Here is a 20,600-nt window from a genome sequence, read left to right as displayed (position 1 = left end):
CAACCACAGCCGAGCAGAGCCGTGCCAGTGCAAACAAGTCACGTTTGCACTGTGCCCACGCACTGCTGATGTGTTAAAAGCTGCGTCGCGCTTTAATGGTACTTATTAACTTGAGTTCTGTTTATCTTTTCTAAGGTCATTTCTCAGCTGGCATGACAATGAAGTATTTTGACAATGGTAAATCTGCAATCACCACAAGAGCCAACAGGTTTTACTCCCACCAAGAGCAGCAGCGCTTCACATTCACAACAGCTTGCCAACAACAACAAAAAACACGGTGTAAAGGATGCCCCTTCTGCCTCCTGCACAGCAGCAGGGAGAGACGCACGGAGCAATGAGACACCAAGGGAAGGCCGAGACCTGTCTGAACAGCCAGCATTCCTCAAACACCACTAAACACTGCAAGTCTCCATACCCACATCACTTTCCTCCTCTTGCCCATTTTTCATTCCCTACTGTAAATGTTTGAGACCTCTAGCAATCAAGAGATGCTTCAAAACACAGCAGGCAGCAGATTTCACCCAGGTCAAAGCCCCTCTCCCCCAAGAAGAACTACTACGCCAGCTAGAAGCTTTGTTTCAGCTCCACAAACCCCACAGGATGTAAATTTGTTGAGGAAAAAAAAAAAGATTTCTTCTCTGCCAACACCCTGTCACGCTCAGAGCCTCAGCTCTCCCCAGCACCATCTGGGAGATTATTCCTATCTTCTGCAAACACAGACATGGGACCGCTCCTCCAGCAAACTGCTGGTGACGAGCGATTGGGAGAAGTTCATTCTTCCTTGCAGGCAAGGGCAGTTGAAGAGGCCGCGAGCTTGGTGGCTGGAGAAGGCACAGCAACGGCCCTGCGCCGGCAAGAGGGAGCAGCCGCAGGACGAGCTCATCGGGATGACAAGTATGCCTCAAAGCAGATGTACTGCGGAGTGATAAAACCCACTTGGATACAAAGCACCAGCCAGTGCTCACACGCAGCACATCTCTGCCCGGCTCATCCCCAACCTGGCTCCCCTCCGCGGGGGAGTCTTTTTCTGCAGCACAGCAGCTCATTAACGGTCCTGCCCGTGGCCGCTCCGTGGACACAGGAGCTCAGGTTACAAAAACAGAGCCCCACTCAAGTTGCTCCTTGGCTATCTGAGCTCTAGCCAGCGCCTTCAGACAGCTGCAGCTCCGTGCTGGCACCCGTGTCACTCCGTGGCGGGGCAGAGCAGGCAGCCACCCTCCTGCTGTGTCCCAGCCCCATCCCACCTCTGGGGGTGGAGGGAAAACGTTTCCCCATGGATGCGTAACGGGAGCCTGCTCTGCACACTTTGCTGCTCCACGAGCGCAGCCTGCCAATTTCTGCTGCACCCATGAGTGCTCTCTCCCTCTCTCTGAGAGCTTTAAATATATATGAATATGGGTCACCATCGCTTCCGCTACAGTTCAAAGCGATCAGCTGCAGCAAGGATACACAGATGGCAAGCACAGGAGTGGGAAAGGAGAACTTAAGGGGCCCAAGGCAGGGATGCAGTTAGAGGAGGATAAGCCAGAGACCAGCCTCTGGAGCGAGAAGCCAGGGATCGGAGTAGTAACTCTGGAGAGGAAAGACTGAGGGGGGGGAAGACACACACAAACAGGAGACCTGTTACAGTAATGTCATGACAGCCAAGAGACTTTCTTACTCCTGCCAGAGCTGTGTCAGACTCAGTCCAAGAGGACTGAAGTATCTGATGGTAAGGATCAGAGCTTGAACAGGCAGTTTGCAAGTCAGGAAAGGGGGGAAACAGCCTTTTAATAGCACTGAAGGAAGGAGAAGGGAGGAGACCAAGAGCATGATAGCAAAACCCAGGAAAGATGTTTTGCTCTCCCAGAAGGCTCCTGCTACAGTTTTAAGCAAGCTGACGGCCCACGTGGCAGGGGAGGAGAAGAGGAGGTGCCTGCTCTTGCTCTGCTTCTCCAGGCACACTTCCACCATCCACCCTGTGATCTCCTGAGGTTCCTAGCAGAAGGATAACCCAAAAAATCTGTTTCCTGCTGGATTAGTGAATTGGCCACTTGCAGGTTGGGCTTCCCCTTTCAGGGGCAGCGAGCCATCAGAGAGGTGCAAACACTCACAAGACTGCAGCCTCAGCCTCCTCTTCAGATGGCCACAAGGCTGGGGCAGAAGTGCACTGAACCCAGCACAGAGCTGCATTTGATACCAATCCCTTTTGGTTCCCCCAGGAAAGCATGCAAGGCCATGCAAGAACAGAGAATTCATGACAATACCAAGAAAAAGAACGAGTCAAACTTTTAGGTATACCTATCAAAGCAAAACCCAAACCCCCACACGTTAGGAAATGATTACAGATGAAGCAAGGTACTGCAGGGGTGGAGGGGGGAAGATTCCCTTTTTCAAGTTCCAGCAGAGCCTATCTGAAAGGAACAAATAAAACATTTTTTTCCAAAGCATCTAATCCACTACAGAGAGTGAGGCACTGCTACCTAGCTATATCGCTCAATCCTCTCTTGAAAGAAGAAATTTGCAATTAAGACAAACAGAAAAACAGGTGTTACTTCATAAGCCCGAACATCCTGCTTCGTGCAAGACAAAGCGCAGCAAGCCAAGTCAATTATACAAGCCCTAATAATGCAGCCATTTTCTGAGCCAGACACTGGAAGTGATACTTTAATTTCTGTAATGGACTCAGGTTCTCTTCCAAACAGTTCCACCAAGCCAGATACTCACTGCTAATTAGCAGAGAATGGCATTTATGATGGGGTTCATTGTAGCCATGATTCAACACTCAACAATAAATGTTACAGTAGACTTTCGGTCCAATTAAAGAGACTCGAGACACACTCTGATCTTATCAGTTTCTTCTACCTGACAAGAGAAAAAGAATGTTTTTCACCATACGCTCTTGAGAGCGAGCAAGGCCTCCTTGGGAAGCTATAAACCCTCAAAGTTCATTACAGTAATTTCCCAATATCCATTCCTTGCCAGACAAAGCACGCTGTTCATGCTGTCAGAGCACATGGGGGAAAATTAACTTCTAGAGAGCTACTTATCCGTGTAGAAAACAGCCCACTCTATTTAAGGCTGTTGTGCAAAGCAGTAACTCTACACATCTTGCAACACTGGGCCAGCACTCAAGGAAGAGCTGCAACACAGCTCTCTGCTGAACACGATGTGCCAACCTTGCCTCTCCTTCCCTTCTCCAACAGGGCTAGGAAGGCTCCTCCAGCACACACAAAGGACTCAAACAGCCAAATATATCAGCCTGGATACTACTGACACCCACCTTACCTAGTTCTTCTTCTTCACATCCTTGTAGCTGGGAGTTTTGAGATTGTTTTTTTTGTCGACCCTGACAACATGGGTAGGAAGAACCCAAAAGAGCCAGGGGTGCTCTGCCAGCTGCCTGCTTCCTACAGAGAAGGGCACAGAAACACAGGCAACCATCACAGCAGACTCCAAGCAGGACAGCAAAGATGGAAGGTGCACACGAAGATTTCTTAGATACTCTGCATTTTTGCTTTGGATAAGAGACAGATTTTTAAAAGGGAACCTGAAGAGCAAAACACTGCTGAGAAGTCAGCTCTGCTTCCTACTCCTCCACTGCACACACTCATGCAAAAGGTACCTGATTTTAGCAAGAGATGTCCCCAAACACCAGCCAGGGGCAGTAACCCATCTCAGCATGGAAGAAAGGCAGAGAAGGGGGTAGCAGTCAGCTGGGCAGGACAAGAGCTGCATCCTTCACCTCCACAACAAGAGAAGAGCTGGGAGGGCTCCCACTACGGGACAGGACAAGGACTCCACTAGCTGCATCTATTGCACCCACAGGCTGCCCAGTTCAGGCCTTTATGTGTTTTTTGTTGTAGCCCCTAAAACTAAGCAGCAATGCACAGGCCAAAGGCAGCTCCCCTCCCCAGAAAAAGGCAGAGATTGCTGGCCAGCAGCACAACTGTTGGCCCATGAGTTTTACAACGGGCCACCACACAGAAGAGCAACCTTTGCCTGACAGTCACGCTGATGCATCTGCTGTTTGGCAGTGAACACAGCCAAGCTAAGTATTCCCAGACAAATCATCTTCTCATACAAAAACCCACAGAGGTTTGATGTTCCTCCCAGGCAACCCTGCAGGACCCACTGTGCACTGAAGTAGCACTACATCTTTAACCACAAAGGGATTCCAGTACTAACCACAGCCACTAAGTGACTAAAAATGGAGAGACTGGGAAACCCCCACCAAAACATAGTTCGACATCTTCAAAATCTTGTAAAGCAGAAGATAAAGCCCAGAAAACAGACCTGTGACAGTAGCAAACAGCACCCCAAGCTGTTAGCAACATTTACAGGATTACTTGAGATGAAGGGATGTAGGCACACACAGACCAGGTCCTGGGAAAGAACCAGCTCATCACAACTTTACAATACACGTCAGAAGTGTTTCTAGAAAGGAAGCTAGATCTCTCACTCTCATCTCATTTCTTAGCACAGAGCAAAAGCTTAGCAAAGGCTCATGGGGCAAGCTGCCTGTTTCCAGCTAATCTGTAAGTGCTGCTACTGTCTCCTCCAACCAAGACAGCTGGGCAGTTTTCAGACCACAGGAGCTGCAGGAGACACTAACCTGGGCAGAGGTTCAAACCTTGAATTTAACTGAAGAACAGGAGAAGAAAGAAGAAACCCCCTCTCTATCCTACAGCTGCTTGTCTTAAAAGTCATGAAATCTAGGAGGCCTTCTAGGCTTTCTTACAGCATCCTCTGCAACACTCTGCAGCCTGAGCAGCACTTAAAAAGCATTGCATTGCTTAAAGGTAGCCGCAGCGTGCACACACACACAGCCTCTCTGTTTCAGAGCAATTAAAGGAGCCTTTGGAGAAGGAGTTAGCAATTCAAGAACAAGGCTCAAAGGCTTCCCCTCCTCCACACCCTTCATCCTAAAGGACCCTGAAGAAGAATGCAAACTATTTGTCTGGAGGTGGCAAAGAGTGGCCTTTTATCATCACGGCCCCAAACCTCACATCCACACTGCTAACATCAGAAAGCCTTCCTTTTTGCTGCTTCACTACCAGTTTTCTTGTTTTTCCACTGGTCTGAAGAGTCACTGACACACACTGATCTTCCAGCACTCTGGGGAGCCAACCCTGAAGAGGTATCTTTACGGACTCATATTTCCTGAGAAGCCTGAAGACAACAAAAACAAAACAAAACAAAAAAAACCAACATCCTGCTGAAGACAACTTCCATCCATTTGCTTGTTGCAGCGTAGCATCTGTAGCCTTGCTTTCCACAGTAGTTTTAAGTGTGCTACTCTCAGCAAGTTCAGAAGTGCTGAGGAGACAGCAAGCATTTTCCAAAGCCCACGGAAGGAAAGAAGATTTCTTGAGGCTGTTAGAGGGGAAGAGCACCCTCTTCCTCAGGGATAGAGGCACAGAGAGGAGACAGTCTGGAACTGGCAGTTCTGTTTCATGCTATTTGTTTAACAAACCTATAGAATCTGCTCAATCAGCAGCTGAAGAGTGATGCACGCACAACACTTGGATCCGTATTGCCCGGCATGCTCTGCAGGTCGGTCCTGCCCGCTGCTGACAGCCCAGCCTCAGCGCAGGACCTGAGGAGCTCTGACCTGGGGGAGGGTGTGGAAAAAGGAGAAAAGCATCAGGGAAGCAGGCAGTTTATGCACACGTGCACACAATCCTTCAAACTAGATGTCTAATCTTTTGAGACCTGTGTGTACACTTAGTACATCAGGCTTACCAAGTTCAGGTCTCATCCGACACTGCAGGACAACCACGCTTGACAGACGCTACTGCAAACCACGTCCACCAAGCATGAACCTCCACAGGGACCCAGGGTTCACACACTCTCAGCCAAACAGCTATTCTAGTACAAGACCTTTTTTCCTACCCTCAGGAATAAGAGGTTGGAAAACGGCCTTCATTTCGCGAGGCAAAGCAGGAGATACACCCTTCACTGCTAAAGCTGTCCTGCAGCAGCTGCTCCGGGCAGCAATATGCCTGATGCCATGGTAAGAGCACCTGGAAAGCTCAAGTAGGAGAGCTGGGATCTGCCAAGGGCCTCTGTGCTGGGAGAAGGGCACCAGCTCACAGCCCTCACAACCAGCCAAGATAACCAGCCAAGCCCTCAGCCCAGCACGGGTCACTGCAGAGAGAAGCTGCGATGAGCAGCGAGTCTGGACACTTCCAAACCTAGCACATAAGCACTGCCAGCCTCTCCCAGGCTCTCAGGCCACCAGACACCCAGACGGCTTCGTTTTACTGCCCACACAGTTAACAAGACAAAGACTTTCACAACAGCTATGAGCAAGAGTGGGCTGCCAGTAGCCTCCTTCACGCTGCTGCTCATTGCATGCTACCCTTGAGCAGCAATCACGGCCTCCTGCTCAGAAGCCAGGACGTGGAAATGGAAGGATGTCAGAGCCCCGTAGTTTTGCTACAAAAGACCCTCTCTCTCACTTTCCAAACCCCAGTTCACTCCTTCTTACTGAACTCACGTTCGCTCCCAAAGCCTTTGGGGCAAAACACCAGTCTGTTCCACCCTTTGGACCCAAATATGATACGCGTCATCACCTTTCCTTGCACACAATAGCTCGATACCTCTCACGCCACATGTGAGGGGCAGCACTCCAACTTCCTTCTTTCCTGGTGTTTCCTTTAAATCATTACTTGCTAAAATAACAAATACCCTTAAGGAAAGCCTGAGGTCCAGTCACTCACAGAAACAGTCCCAAGGCTTTTACTTGCACTTCTACCCAGCTCACAAGATGAGGAAAACACACAAGCAGAGATCAATTACACCTGTGTCAAGAGCCTCCCTACATAACACTGTTATTGCATGAGGATTTCCTTTGCTTCTACGCGGCTGTTTTATCCAGCTTATATAGTGAGGGTACATCTGGCTGTAGGATGTGGTCCAAGAATAGTTATCAGCGACTGCATCACACTGGAAGGCCCCACTGTGGTGCAGGACTGCACATGGCATTGCTGAATAAAATGAAGTAGAATTGCAATTGACCCAGACCACACAAGGCAAGGAAAAGCTGCAGGAAGTTTAGGGCACATGCCTGGAATCCAAAGGGACAAACCAGCGAAGCTGGCTAACAGACAGGATGCATTAAAGTTGCAGTGCTCGGCCTTCGCTCAGTTAGTCTCACTTTCTGCAATTGCTCTCCGTAGTGTGGCAGCTGGTTTACTGAAAAGCACAGCCTCCCCGATGCACTGCAGTGAGTCACAAGAGTCACGATGCTGCAGAAAGCAGCACGCATCTCATTGAGACATGCGAACACAAGTAATAGGAGCGCTGTATGAGACACACAAGCCATCCTTCCACTCTCCTCTGTGCTGGCAAGGCTCCTGCTCACACACCGCACTCAGCTTTGGGCACCGCATCTCAGGAGAGGCAGAGAACTTGCACAATGGAGAGTTATTTGTGTTGCTCTGTGAAAACAGGACTTAAGGACAGCCTGGAGGGAAGAAAGGGGTGGGTCTTCTTCCTAGAGAAAGCAATGTAGGTGCAGACTTAACAGGCAGAAATCCCTGTGAATGTTCCAGATGGTCTCATTCTCCCCCCTCCCATAATTTTATAGAACAGAGCTGTCCAGAAGTCTGCCAGGAACTGACTTCCTATCAACTGACTTGGGGAGGAGAAGAGACAAGGCATACTCGAGAGGGATGACAAGAGGCCGTTTCCCTGTACACATCCGCCTTCTAACAGACAGATTTCTAAGAAGCAGAGTATGACCTTTGGCATACAAGTGCAAGGTTTATGCTCCTGTACAACAGTGTCTGACTACACCCTTTTTGGCAGAGGACATTCAACGCTGAATGGTAACAGAGTCTGTTTTGCTTATGTCCTCTGAAGGCCAACACATGCATCCTGCTCTACAGCTTCGAAACAAGAGTTTTATTTTTGACATCAAGAACTCTGTCCTGCCAGAAACATCAACCATGTGCGCTGAACTGACAAGTCAGTGGAAATGCCAAGACAGACACACTTACTGGTCAGGGAGCCAGACACAAACCTCAAGTACAGCATCACTGCATGGGGAAGCCTTATCACAATTAAGCCAGACAGGGGTACAATGCGTTAGTTAGAACAGATGTATTCATTCCAGTACAGAAGCCCATCCCAATTAAATAACCCATTTTAGGTTAGTTAAATTTAAATTGTCTCCAAAGCTACGTAAGCTACACCTGAATAGCAAGGTCTCCTACTGAAGGAGTATTCACACAAGAAGTTACAGAGGTATAAGTAAAGGCGCTACAACAACACGGCACTTTTTGCTGCACAGCTTCCTTGCACGGACAAGCTCTTCAGTATTTCTCCAAGAGCAGATAAAGGACTGTTCTCTGTACAACAATCCCACCAGCGGGAATTGAGCAGGTCTGCGACAGAAGGAGCGCACACCTACTTCTCCCACAGCCAGCAGAAACGTGCGCTCTACAAAGCTAAAACCATCTGGCAGCTCCTGACTCGCCGCTTTCCATACCCGTTCCTGGCAGCAGCACAAGGAACAAACCAGCCAGAGCTGTAATTGTCAGTGGATCATCTTGCACGAAGCTCTTCTGCTCCCATTCCATCGGCTCCAGGGACACCAGCTCCTCTTCAAGAGCAGCGATACATTCCTCCCCTTGGATGCATGTTGCCGCCTCCACCTCACCCAGAAGTTGCTTGCTGTCCTCCAAATCTATTGTGTGTTGGCCTGGAGAGCTACCACACGAAGGCCCAAATTAAAGACAGAGGCAGCGTCAAGGGCAGCAGAGACAGCTGCAGTAGGAACTGACAGATTGTTCCTGTTCAGGATGTTGTTCTAACCATGCCTCACCTTTTCGGTTTGTCTCACCTAAGAGCAATCACTTGTCCTATGCTGCTTTCCAGCTATGCTGGCTTTGGGTACATATTCAGGTTACAGTAACGTGAGCACACTCTCAGGGGGCATCCTGCGCAGCTGCCGTGTATTTCAGGAAATACTTCTTCCCCCAAGGTTAATGCAAGCCCACCTTGGCTACTAGGCAGAGAAAGCAGCTCACCGACATATAAGTTACCCTTCTCTTATCTTGTATTACTACCACCATACATCCCACACCGCACCTTTCTTGCTCTATCCATTTGGGGCGACAGCTTACACTGTCACAGAAGTTTTCTGGGTAAGAACAGCTAGTATTCAGCAATGGAGCAGTAATGGATCTAGATTCATACATTTGTGACATGGAAAGGGCACAGTAGGCCAAGTCTCACAATGTCTGAAGCCAGGCTGGAATCTGTGACCCAGTATCAGAGATTCATGCCTAGATCAGCCACTTTCTCAAGACTATAAAAGCAAAGGAAAAAACCTCTCTAAGCAAACAAGGAAGGAGAGCACTGCAGAGAGACTATCTGGGGTTTCATTAACCCTAGAGCAGACTCTTGTGTCAGTATTAATTGCTTTTCTCAATAAAGTTTATTGCAATCCTCAGCAAAGAGCTTTCACCTAGAGGTACTTACACTGACAGCATTACAGAGCCCTGACAAGCGCACGACAAGGTATCAGCATACACCAGGAAGGACACTCTTTGAGCACTAAGGGTGAACCTGTCTGCTTTATCAAAGTTCCTATTGATTCAGTAAAACCACAATCTCTCGAGCAAAGCTACTTCTGCCAGTAAGACCGCACTCATGCCTCTAGGGCACACACAGCTTTATTGGCCTCCGTTCATTCAGTTGCGCCAACCAGGGAGTGATTCCTCCGTAAGACACCTACTTACAAGTTTCAGCACCATGCCATCTCAAACCAGTGCTAGGAAGTGTAATGCCAGTGTGCAGTTGGCAGTAATAAGCAGCATGTTGCCCACGCATGCTGAATGAGACTTCCTACTAACAGGAATGAGTCCTGTTAGTAGATGCAACTCAGACGTGGTTTCCATCAGAGGTGTCTCCAGGAAGACCATGACCTGGGACCAGGTAGCTAGTATCTGTTAAACAAGAGAGAAGGACACTGCGGTTGTTTGGACCTTACCAAGTTCAACTCCCGTCACCACCACAGGTTCCTGCTGTGGTTGGCCAAGCAAATGCCCCATGTCCAGAGCAAAGAGACCCTCTTTACTCCCCAGGTACCGCCAGGAAAGGTAGCAACACCATGAACCATTCAGGCACTGCTGGAAACAGGCTTAACACACTACAATCTCCCTCCTTAAGCAAGAGCATTGTCTTCACAAGGACAAAATTAGTCAGCTCAAGAGAGCCGGCTCAAAGCTGAGTGTGTTCTCCTCACCCTTTTTTCCAGCACCCACACAAAACATACATCTTTCACTGCCTTTCTAAACACACTGAGAATTTACTGCTGCATGCATATACAATCTGTCCTCTACGGGGAACCTCATGCAATCTGTCATGTTGATCAAACCCACACTACAAAGTTCATTTATTTTCAGTACATCAGCTACAGGTGTAGAAAGGGAGGGCAAGAGCAAGCCCTGATCACTCCTGCCTCCACACTACTCTAGGAGGAGATCCAGACCAGCGCTGACAGCATGAGCTGACTATACAAGAAGGCACTTTGTCTGCTTTGCTTCCTGAGCACATCAGGCTTGTCCTAACTGTCCTGCAGGTTTAAATGACACCCCAGGAACCCCCAGAAGGGAGGACAGCAACATGGCCCAACGTGACTGACACTAGAACAAGAGCAAAGCAAGGAGAAGGTGAGATGAACCATTTTAGTTTCACTGCTGGTGTGGGAGAGGTAAAAATACACCCACCTCCACCACACACACCAGTACTCCCCTGTACTAAGAATGCCACGTGCTTTGGCCCAAAGCCAGTCTCTAGGGATTTAAATCACAACATACAGCAGAGTCTGTTAGCATTTACAGCAGCGTCTTTTGAAGGGGTCCAGCGTTTTGGAACGAGACACAGACCTGGCACGCTCACGCTAGGAGATGAGGATGACCTGCAGCACGTTTCTGTGGAGTGGACTGTCTGCATGGAGCAGCCACGCAGCAGGAGCAATATGGTCCTGAGCTAACAGAGCAGGGGGAGCCCCTAGGACTGGGCCATGCTCCTGCCACAAGGCTGGGATGCGGGAAATCCCAGACACTTGAGTCACCAGGCTGACCCAACAGCCCCGTTCAACAGAACAACTGCAAATTCTCCCTATCCTGGTGACCAGCACAGCTACAAAAGGTTGTTACCATTACCACAACCCTGCAAGAGCCACAGTCAGGTGCCTGGGAGGCAACCTGGGGAGAGAAACACCTTCCAGACCCAAGTTTGCACGGAGCTGGGATGGCAAACCTGCCGTGCTCCAGCCCCGCACAATAGGTCCTGTTTGCTGCTCGCCTGCCTCCTTCTCCCAGCGAAGGGAGGTCCTAGGGAAGGAGATCACCCCCAGAAGGACCCCTAAGCCCTCCTTCTCCCAGCTGAGATGTCCTCTGGCCCTGGTGGGAGCCTGCATGCACCCCGAGCTCCCTCCTCGGCCCTTCCAGCGTGGGAGCAGCCGCAGCACAGCCTGGCAAGACGCCCTCCTTGCTGCATGCAGCGACACGCCACGAAGGCCTTGCTTCACCCCATTACTCCCAGTCTGGCCATGGCGGGGGAGTACAGGCAAGCTGGTGCAGCGCCGCTCGCGACGACACCTGCACCGCATGCAGCATCGCCCACTCCCGGGAAGGGACTAAGGGCGCGGGCTTTGTACGCAATCGCACCGCACAGCATCACGTTGTACCGTGCTACACTGTACCACACACATCGCGTCCCCAGCCCAGGGAAACGGCTGGGGGGGGCACAGTTTGTATGCAATCACGCTGCCACTGCCTTCTGCTGTACTGCACTGCACGCAGGGGCTCCTCCTTCTCGGAGGGGCACACGCTTCACGCACGGCCACATTAGCATTGCAGGCAGCGCAGTACAGCGTGATCAACACAATATCCCCCCCCCCTCAGGAATGGCCTGGGGGTGCACACTGGCTGCACACAGCCACGCTTACACAGCGCAGGATCACAGCGCATCGTACCACGTACAATATTCTCCGCCCCAGGAGCAGCCCGGGGGCGACGGCTTTGCCTGCGACCACGCTCACGCCGCAGCACACCGGATCACACCACACAGCGTGGCCTCCCACGTAAGGCACGGTCTGTTGCGGAGGGAGGGAGGGAGGAAGGGAGAGGCACTTCCTACACGGCCACGCTCACCCTGCGCTGGATCACACAGCGTCGCGCACGGCGTGTTTCTCCTCCGCCCAGGGAAGCGGCCAAGCGTGCAGCGCCGATCACCCTGCACTGGACCCCGCTGCATCGCTTCTGCCCCCAGGGGGGCAAACGGCCCCGAGGGCACCCGCTTTGCATGCAGACACGCTTGCACTGCGCCGTGCTGGACCCCATGGCACCGGACCTCACTGCATTGCACACAACACTCCCCCCCCCCGCCCCGAGGAGACCACCGGGGGCGGGGGCAGGACTTTTGCAGCCACCTTTGCATTACACAGGACCCCGCTGCACACACTGCGCCCACTCGGGGGTGAAGGGTGGGGGACACTCCGCACGCAGCCACACGGCACCGGACCTCGCTGCACTACAAACATCCCTGTGTCCCCCCCCGAGGGGGAGCAGCCTGGAGGCTCCCGCTTTCTATGCCCTCCCCCCCCACAGACACACACACACACTGCCCCGGTCCTCACTGCATTGCCCACGGCGTCTCGCACGGGGAAAACCGGCGGGGGGGGGGGGCACTTTCATGGTGCCAAGCTGTCACTGCACAGGACCCCACGATCCCTCTCCCCACGGGGAGGGAGACCCGGCGGGAGGGGAACACGTTGTAGGCAGCCACCTTCTCACTGCATTGCACCCCCCACGGCACCGGGCCCCACGGCCTTCCCCCGAGGGGCACCCTCCCACCGCCTCCCCCCCAAGGCCTACCCCCCCAAGGCCTACCCCCGGCCTGCCCGCCGCCGCCGCCGCCGCGGGGAGCGGCCCGGGGACACGCGTGGCACACGCAGCCGCGGGCAGAGGACGGGGATGAGCAGCCCGGTGCCTCCCCCACGCCGCCGCCGCCGCCGCGGTACCTTGTACTTGCTGAAGCCAGCCAGCTGCTCGGCGCTCACGTACTCCATGGCGCCCAGGGCGGCCCCGCCGCACGGCCCCCGCCGCCCCGCCACGCCGCCCGGCCCGGCACGGCACAGCACGGCGCGCGCGCACCCGCTCGGCCCCCGCCGGCTCCCGTAGCGCCGCTCCCGCCTCCCACCGCCTCCTCAGCGGCCCGGGCGGCGCGACCTGACGTCACCGCTCGCCCCGCCCCCTCCCTCCGCGCGCCGCCATCTTGTCGCGGCGCGCCCCCTGCCGGGCGGGAGGGGCGCGTTAACGGCTGCGCGCGCGGTGCTCGGCGCTGCACAAGATGGCGGCGCCGCGGGCAACGGGGGGGAGGGGTGAGGGGGGGGCTCTTGGCCGTGACGGTGCCAGCGGGTCCCCCGGGGAGTTGCGGCTTCCCGGCTGGCTCGGGATCCCCGGCCTGCACGACAGTGTCACACAAAGGATGCCGAGAGGGGTTCAAGCGCAGGGAGATTGATGAGCAGCCCATAGCAGAGGGCAGCCGTCAGATCTACAGAGTTACTTTGAGGGAAAAACAGAAATAATAAAAAAGGAGAGGGCCCCTAACGCGACCCAAAAGCTACAACACGCGGAGGGAACAGGGTCTTTGCTTGGCTCTTTGCTCTGGGGGGCAGAAGTCTCGGAGCACCGTCGGCCTCTGAACCGGGTGGTCTTGGCGGCGTTTGTAACCTCTCAGATGTGCGCAGACGCACACACACGCAGCCCGTGCGCACATGCCCCCCCCCCCACACGTACACGCACACACGTGCATGTACACACGCATGCCCACGCGTACATGCACACCACCACTAGGAATGTTTTATCTGGCAAACTGCTACCCATCAGTAAAGAAACAGAAGGAAGAATATTCCTGCATTGCAGCTCCACTCATCTTCAGTTAACTCGTATTTCTCCACATTTTTTTTTTTTCTTTCTGGGATCCTACCTAGGTTGATCCTGCATCCAGCTCTACTGGTGTATATTTGGACTGACTCTGCTGTCTTTAGTAGACTTGTGCCAGGCTGACATCTTCCCTGCAGCAACTCTCTGCTGCGATTTTGTAAGCAGACGTACGGGCAGTGCTGGTCACTGGGCTCCTTCGCTGAGTGAACAGCACTCCCTGCACCGGGACGGCCACCACACACGGTGCCCGACCTCATCCAGGAGCACTCCCCGTGCTGCATCGACAGGGAGGAGGTTGCTTGGGGGAAGACAGTTCCACGTGGAGCCCTGCTCACGGTGCATCCTAGAGCCCAGAGACTGGTGGGGAGGTGGGCAGGATCCACGCAGCCCCAGATACTGTACTGGCCATGTCACCGCAGTAGCATCCTAAGCTGAGTAGAGGAATGCCACTGTGGTCTCTGAGACCCCAAAGGGGACTGCAGAGAGGAATGAATTGCTGTGGATTGACCACCTTGGCGTGGTCACGTGTCCAGGGAGGTCTGATGACAACGTACCATCACAGACCTGACTCAGTTTTCCTTTGTCTGGATTCCTCCAGTTATATATTCTATTGACGAGTTTCACTAGCACACTGAGGTCTCATTCACATGCATTTTCTCTAATACCTTCTTTTTAAGCTTTATTGTCCTTGAACTTTCTTGTTTTAGACCTTATATTTATTTTTATTTACTTAAACCTCCTCTTTGGGGGGCTCAGTTCAGAGAAGTCCAGCAAAAGATCAGTTTTCTCTTTTCTTCCCCCAGGGCACTCCAGATGGCACCAGCTCTGCTGTTCAGGTCACTAAATGGAGTCCTGGATCGCAGACACGTGCCACACAAGCTCAGACCAAACCCTGCCATGCCATCCTTCCCGGGTACTCCAAATCACTGTAAAAAAGAACACATACAGGGATTGCAGTGTTTTAGAAATGCTGAGGGGAATTCACCTGAACCTGCTGGGTTGCAATGTCGGTCCTCAGCAGGTTTGCTTTACCACCCTCCTAGCAGTGGATGAAGAGCAAGTCGAGAGCTTATGGCTAAGGATTAAAGGACAGGCTAACATGGGTGACACTGCTGTGGGTGTTTGCTACAGGCCACCTGATCAGGAAGAGGAAGTTGATGAGGCCTTCTACAGACAACTGGAAGTAGCCTCACAATCCCAGGCCCTGGTTCTCATGGGGGACTTCAAGCACCCTGATATCTGCTGGAAAGACAACACAGCCAGGCACAAACAGTCCCGGAGGTTCCTGCAGAGCATTGATGATAACTTTTTGACACAGGTGGTGGACGCAATCCTGTGCAACGTGCTCTTGGTGACCCTGGCTGAGCAGGGGGGGTGGACTAGATGATCTCCAGAGGTCTCTTGCAACCTCAACCATTCTGTGATTCTGTGATTATGAAAGGACCAGGAGGGATACCCCATCCCAATTCTCCCCGGTGCCTGTATTTGCCACCCAGCTGGAGACCCGTCTCATCTAGGCTATCCTTTGAAAGCATCAGCTTGTCACCATTCCCAACACCACTCCCATACTGGTACAGGAAACATACCTCAGGATTCCCCTTTCTGAAAGATCCCAGATGAGGGAAAAGCCAAAAAATAAACAAAAAAGCACTCTCACTTGAGCTGAGACCAAAGAGCAGAGTAGCAGGGCAGAGGGCAGCTCTTTGTCTACTGACCTGGCCTTTGGCTCCAGGTTTCTGGAGCTGGTCTGGCACGGGTGATATATTGTTCAGTGACCAGCCAAATAAGCCTCCTCTTTGGCTTAGATAGGAAAGCTGTGCGCCTTGGTCAGATGAGCAGCAGCTCTTTGCGACACGCTCAGCATCACAGCCCTGAAGAGCGCGTGTTCTTCAGCCTGGGGAGGGAGCGGCAGCTGCTGCTGCTCTCCTCCAGAAGGGCCCCCGGGTGCCGAGTCCTCTGCTTTTCCCAGGCGCGTCCCCTTTCCTGGTGCTGCTCCTCACTGTGCATTTCTTCTTCAGTTTGCCCCAGCACCTCTTAGCGCACTGCTGGATTCCTTTCAGCAGCGCATGGCTGCACCCTGAGCAAAGCAGGGGCTGCAAGACAGCTCTCCAGCCCCCGGGTTCGCTGGGAGGGCGGCATGGCCGTGGCTGTGGTGGCGGGGGTGCTGTGGGGGGCGAGTGTGCAGGAAAGTCCCTCTGCCCAGCGCTCGGCACAGATCTCACGTTCCTGGAGGGAGAGCGTGCTGCTGGCTCCTTTGCACGAGGAGGAGTCCTTTGCTTCTTCCCCTGCTGTCCCTCGCTCCTTCCCTGTCGCTGCTGCCGCGCTTGCTGCATCCCCCAGCTTCCTGTTCCCTGGCCTCCATCTTCGGACAAAGATGATGCCTTCAAGCCTCTGCTGCCCCCAGCGTGCCCCTGCAGGCATCTGGCAGGCCCTTCCCCATTGGGCATCTGAGGGCCGATGGAGGGGGCAGGTCCTTCCTGTTTCGGCCTCCGTGCCTCCGGAGGCCTCCGGAGATCCTTGGAGCTGTGTCTTTGCTGTGTCACGGGAAGGCAGGAGGGACGTGGGGGCTTCTCTTGCCCTTGTGCCTTTGGCTGCCCGGGCAGTGACACAGGCAGAGCTCTGCCTTCCCCACTGAGTGGGACAGGGCCAGCTAGAGGGAAAGGTTCCCCAGCCACTGTTGGTTCCGGGGAAAGGTGGAGGATGGACTTGCGTGTCACGTGTGCTGGCCAGTCCTTGTGGGGGACTTTCGGGAGGCAGCCCAGCAGCTCATGGCCTTCATCACTTGACAACACCGTCTGGTCTGCACCAAAACGCACACGGGTCTGCCTGTGCAGCGGAGATGCTGGTGGGGCTGGTGGGGAGGTGAGCTTGCCCAGCCCTCCGGTGGAAGTGGGAGCCACCAAGTGCGCGTTAACGGGCTGCGGTTGCAGAGGGAAGACCCAGTAGGATCTGCATGTCTTCCACAGGCAGCTCAGCAGGTGTCGGATGCTGGGCCAAGTCTTCTTATTCCTGAAGCCGGGAGGGAGAAAGGAGGTGAGGAGGGACTCCCGTCTGTCCCCAAGCAGCAAGCCCTGGGGCAGGTGGCCCTGAAGGGGCCCGGGCTTTGGGCAGAGAGGGCCTTGGGGCTGGGCTCCACCAGTGGGCAAGGAGAGAAGCGGCTGTGGGGTGTGTGTGAGCAGCAGGCTTCAGGCATCTCCTGGGCAGCCCTTGCATTTAGGCTGGCCCTCCCAAAGCCATTGGCCTCTCTTCATGACCCCCAGCACCCATCCCTTCCTCGGCCTCTGCAGCTCATCAGGGCCATGCACAGGGCTCGGGCTCTGTGCTGCCTCCGGCTCTCACCCGCCCTGCGCCTCCCCACCGTCATGGGGCATCTGCACAGGGCGCAGGGACCCAGGAGCGGTGTTGCCGTACCAGGGGCTGCCAGAGCGGCAGACCTCTGCGGGCAAGGGCCCTGCTTGCCCTGCCTGCCGGCTCTCTGCGGGATGCTCCCTGTCTGCCGTGGGGAGGAAGGAGGCTGCTGGAAGGGGAGGCAGAGAGAGAGTGAGCGAGGGCCTTGCCTGGGGCAGAGGGTTTGGGTGCGGGTGGCAGGGGGATTTCTTGGTGGGGACCTGGTGTAGGGCCCAGCTGCGCTCTGGGATGGGGCTGCTCACCTCTGGGGCTCCTCCTTGCTGCCTCTCCACTTGCACTTCCTCTCCGCAGTCCCCTACGCATGCACAGAAAGCACCCGGTTAGCAGGGAGCACCTCCCACTGCCAGGATCCGCCCCGGCCCTGAGTAAAACTCCCCCAGGAAGGAGAAGATTAGGGGAACTGCCCGGGAGGCGTTTTGAGCAGGGCACTCAGGGCCCCATTGCTGCCGGACCTGACAGAGGGCAGCAGGGGTGGAAGCCAGGGATCATTCTTTACCTCGGCCTCGTCCACTTTCCTCACGGCCATGAAGATCACCACCAGAAAGCAGGGGGCGGAATAGCTCAGTCCACGGAGGAAGGACATGGCTAGCACCTTCCAAACCTCCATGGTGCCTCAAGGGAGCACACCTGCTATGGAGACATTGATTTTCCCTCAATCTTCCCTCCGCTTTAACACTCCAGTCCAAAACGCGAACAAGCAGCTAAGAGGAAGAGTCCTCACACACCAACCCAAACACTCCCAGTGCAACCTGTCTCAGCAGGACAGAAACACCTCGTGCAAAATGCAGTGAAAAAGCCCTCCAAGGCCTGCCTTTGCTGATGGTATGCCAGGACGCTCCCTTGTCTGACACAGTTGCTCAAAATCTACCCCTCAGCCTTCTGGGCTGAAAGTAGGCCTCAGGTTGCTCGGCGCTGGTACTCCCAGCAGGCCTGGGAAAGGCAGGGCAGAGTTCAATCGCAGCCTGCAATCCAAGCGCCAGCGCATCCTCACAGAGTTCTTTTGGACCGGCGTGCCACAAGGAGGGAGCGTGCGGTGCTTGGTGGGCGCCGGGGAGGCCAACAGACGCTGGGAGACCACCTCGAGGGGAGGAGAGACTGGGAAAGACCAAAGGAGCCAGCTCCTACCCTGCTACTCTGCTCTTTGGTCTCAGCTCGAGTGCCACGCTCTTCACCCGCTCGCTCACTCGCTCGCTCGCAGGCAAAGTGACACACGCGCCTCCCTCATCCCGCCTCAAGAATGGGCCCGTGGTTATGATGCCGTGATGACATCACTTCAACACACCTTAACCTAATGCTCTGGCATTCCCAGAGCTGAGCTGAACCAACGCTTATGATGCAACCAGGACATCGCTATGACGCACCTCTGCCCACGATGGCACGCCCACGGCTGAGCCGAACGTGGTGTCACCAAAGCGCACAGCAAGAAGAAGCCCAAGTCGGCTCATACCATGAGAAACCCAGACAAAGCCTGAGACCTTGCACCGTCAGGCTGGTGAAAAGGCGATGCTGCTTGGGCAGCAGCGCCCCACTTCTGCGTGCTGGGCCGCACTGCTAATGGCACTGCTAATGGCAGCAGTGACGTCTCTCTGACCATTTTCCCGAGTGTCAGCTCACTACACAATGCCAGACAGCTCTGTCATGGTCCCTGTTATGGAAAATCAGGCTCGCCGGCCTCCATAACAGGGTCTTACCCTCGGTTCCTGCTGAGGCAGAATTTCGAAGTCAGATTGGAGAGAAATAAAATTTAATGATACACGTGCAGTAATTACAGCTCGAGCTGGGTGCCTCCGAAGAGGGACCCCGAACAAAGAAATCCCTGGGCAATTATACCCTTACAATCTAAATTCCCCACCCCTTAAGCGATAGTTTGGACCAATAGTAATAGCTAGGTCTGGGGTCTTCCCCTTCTTCACTGGCCCCTTCATTGTCTCTAGGCAGGCTGCTTCTTATCTTCAAGGTTAGCTACTCCTGCCATCCGTGCAACTTCTTTATCTCTCCAGCTTGAACCAGCTCTGGGGCCCCCTTTTACTTATCTAAGTAAAAGTTCACAGCCTGAGGCCTAAGGCTTCAGCAACTTTAACTACTAATGCTAAGCAAGTTATGCTAAGCAATTAATTCTAGACAGCTTCAGTCTGATATTCTCTAACAGTCCTCCCTTTGTTTTTATTAAGCATCCCTGCTAATATGTTAAGCAGAGTTCTCGAAGCCTTTCGAGGCATAGTATCACTCTTCGTAATCTTATGTACCACATGGTTTTAAAGCAATAGGCATAACATGGTTAAACTTAACACAACTACTACTGGGTGCAACATGTGATTATAGATCCCTGTTGCGATTGGTGACCATCCCAGAAGAGTCTCCCACCAATGATATTCTCCATCCTTCTTCACTCTTTCCAAGATGTGGTGTATCTCTTCTGTATCATGATGAACAGTGATTAGAGTTTTTTGTCCATTGTTTCAGATGCGTTTTAACAGTTGACACAGGTCATCATGTTGTAGTAGTTTCTGTACCAATGTAAGATTCATTCCGATGGGGGTAGGCGATAAATCTTGACTTAAGGTATAATTAGATTGTAATAATTGATAAGACACAACAGGAGCTGAATAATTAAAGCCATATCCTATAATTTTGGTAAAATTACAAACACCAATATTTGAGTGATTACTTTTGTCTACAGTAATGTTATCTACAAATATAAGATTACAGAGGGTTCTCATACAAACACATCCTTTTCCAATATATACAAGTATAGTTTCAGGGGTTTCATCAGGATGTATTTCAAAATGACAAACATTTTGTTCAGTATCAAGACAAATGTCTTGAGCTTTGACAGTGTTTATCTCACAAATAAATAAATAAATAAATAAATATAATTTTAAGATTTGCAAACCTTTTTTGCATACCTAGAACATACTGGGTTAGCTGTTCATCTCCGTCCAACAGGCTGGTCTTAGCTGGGATATAAGTTCCTGTAGCCAACTGATGCCCAAATAAGACTTCTGCTGGGGATAATCCTACCGGTTGTATAGGGGTTGTTCTGATTTCCCACAGCACTAAGTTTAAGGCATTAGGCCATTTGAGACTTGCCTGTGTACATACCCATGCTAACTTGTTTTTAATAGTTCTGTTCATTCTCTCAATTTGTCCTCAAGACTGGGGATGATAAGGTGTGTACAATTCTCTATGAATTCCTAGCATTTGATATCATTTCCCTAAAACTCCTGCTGAAAAGTGCGAACCCCT

General features: G+C 52.9%; 1 protein-coding gene across 1 annotated transcript in view; it reads right to left on the bottom strand.

Moving 5' to 3' along the window:
- The window catches only part of SELENOI (selenoprotein I), a 39,218-nt gene extending 26,132 nt beyond the window's left edge, over window positions 1–13,086 (bottom strand). Inside the window, exon 1 of the mRNA XM_067294482.1 lies at window positions 13,022–13,086. Coding sequence (XP_067150583.1) covers window positions 13,022–13,069 — 48 coding nt within the window. The 5' untranslated portion in view covers window positions 13,070–13,086. The remainder of the gene's footprint in view (window positions 1–13,021) is intronic.
- Window positions 13,087–20,600: the final 7,514 nt, after the last annotated feature.

The sequence above is a fragment of the Apteryx mantelli genome, chromosome 3 (assembly GCF_036417845.1).
Source record: "Apteryx mantelli isolate bAptMan1 chromosome 3, bAptMan1.hap1, whole genome shotgun sequence".
NCBI classification, from domain to species: Eukaryota; Metazoa; Chordata; class Aves; order Apterygiformes; family Apterygidae; genus Apteryx; species Apteryx mantelli.
This window is presented reverse-complemented; position numbering and strand designations above follow the sequence as displayed.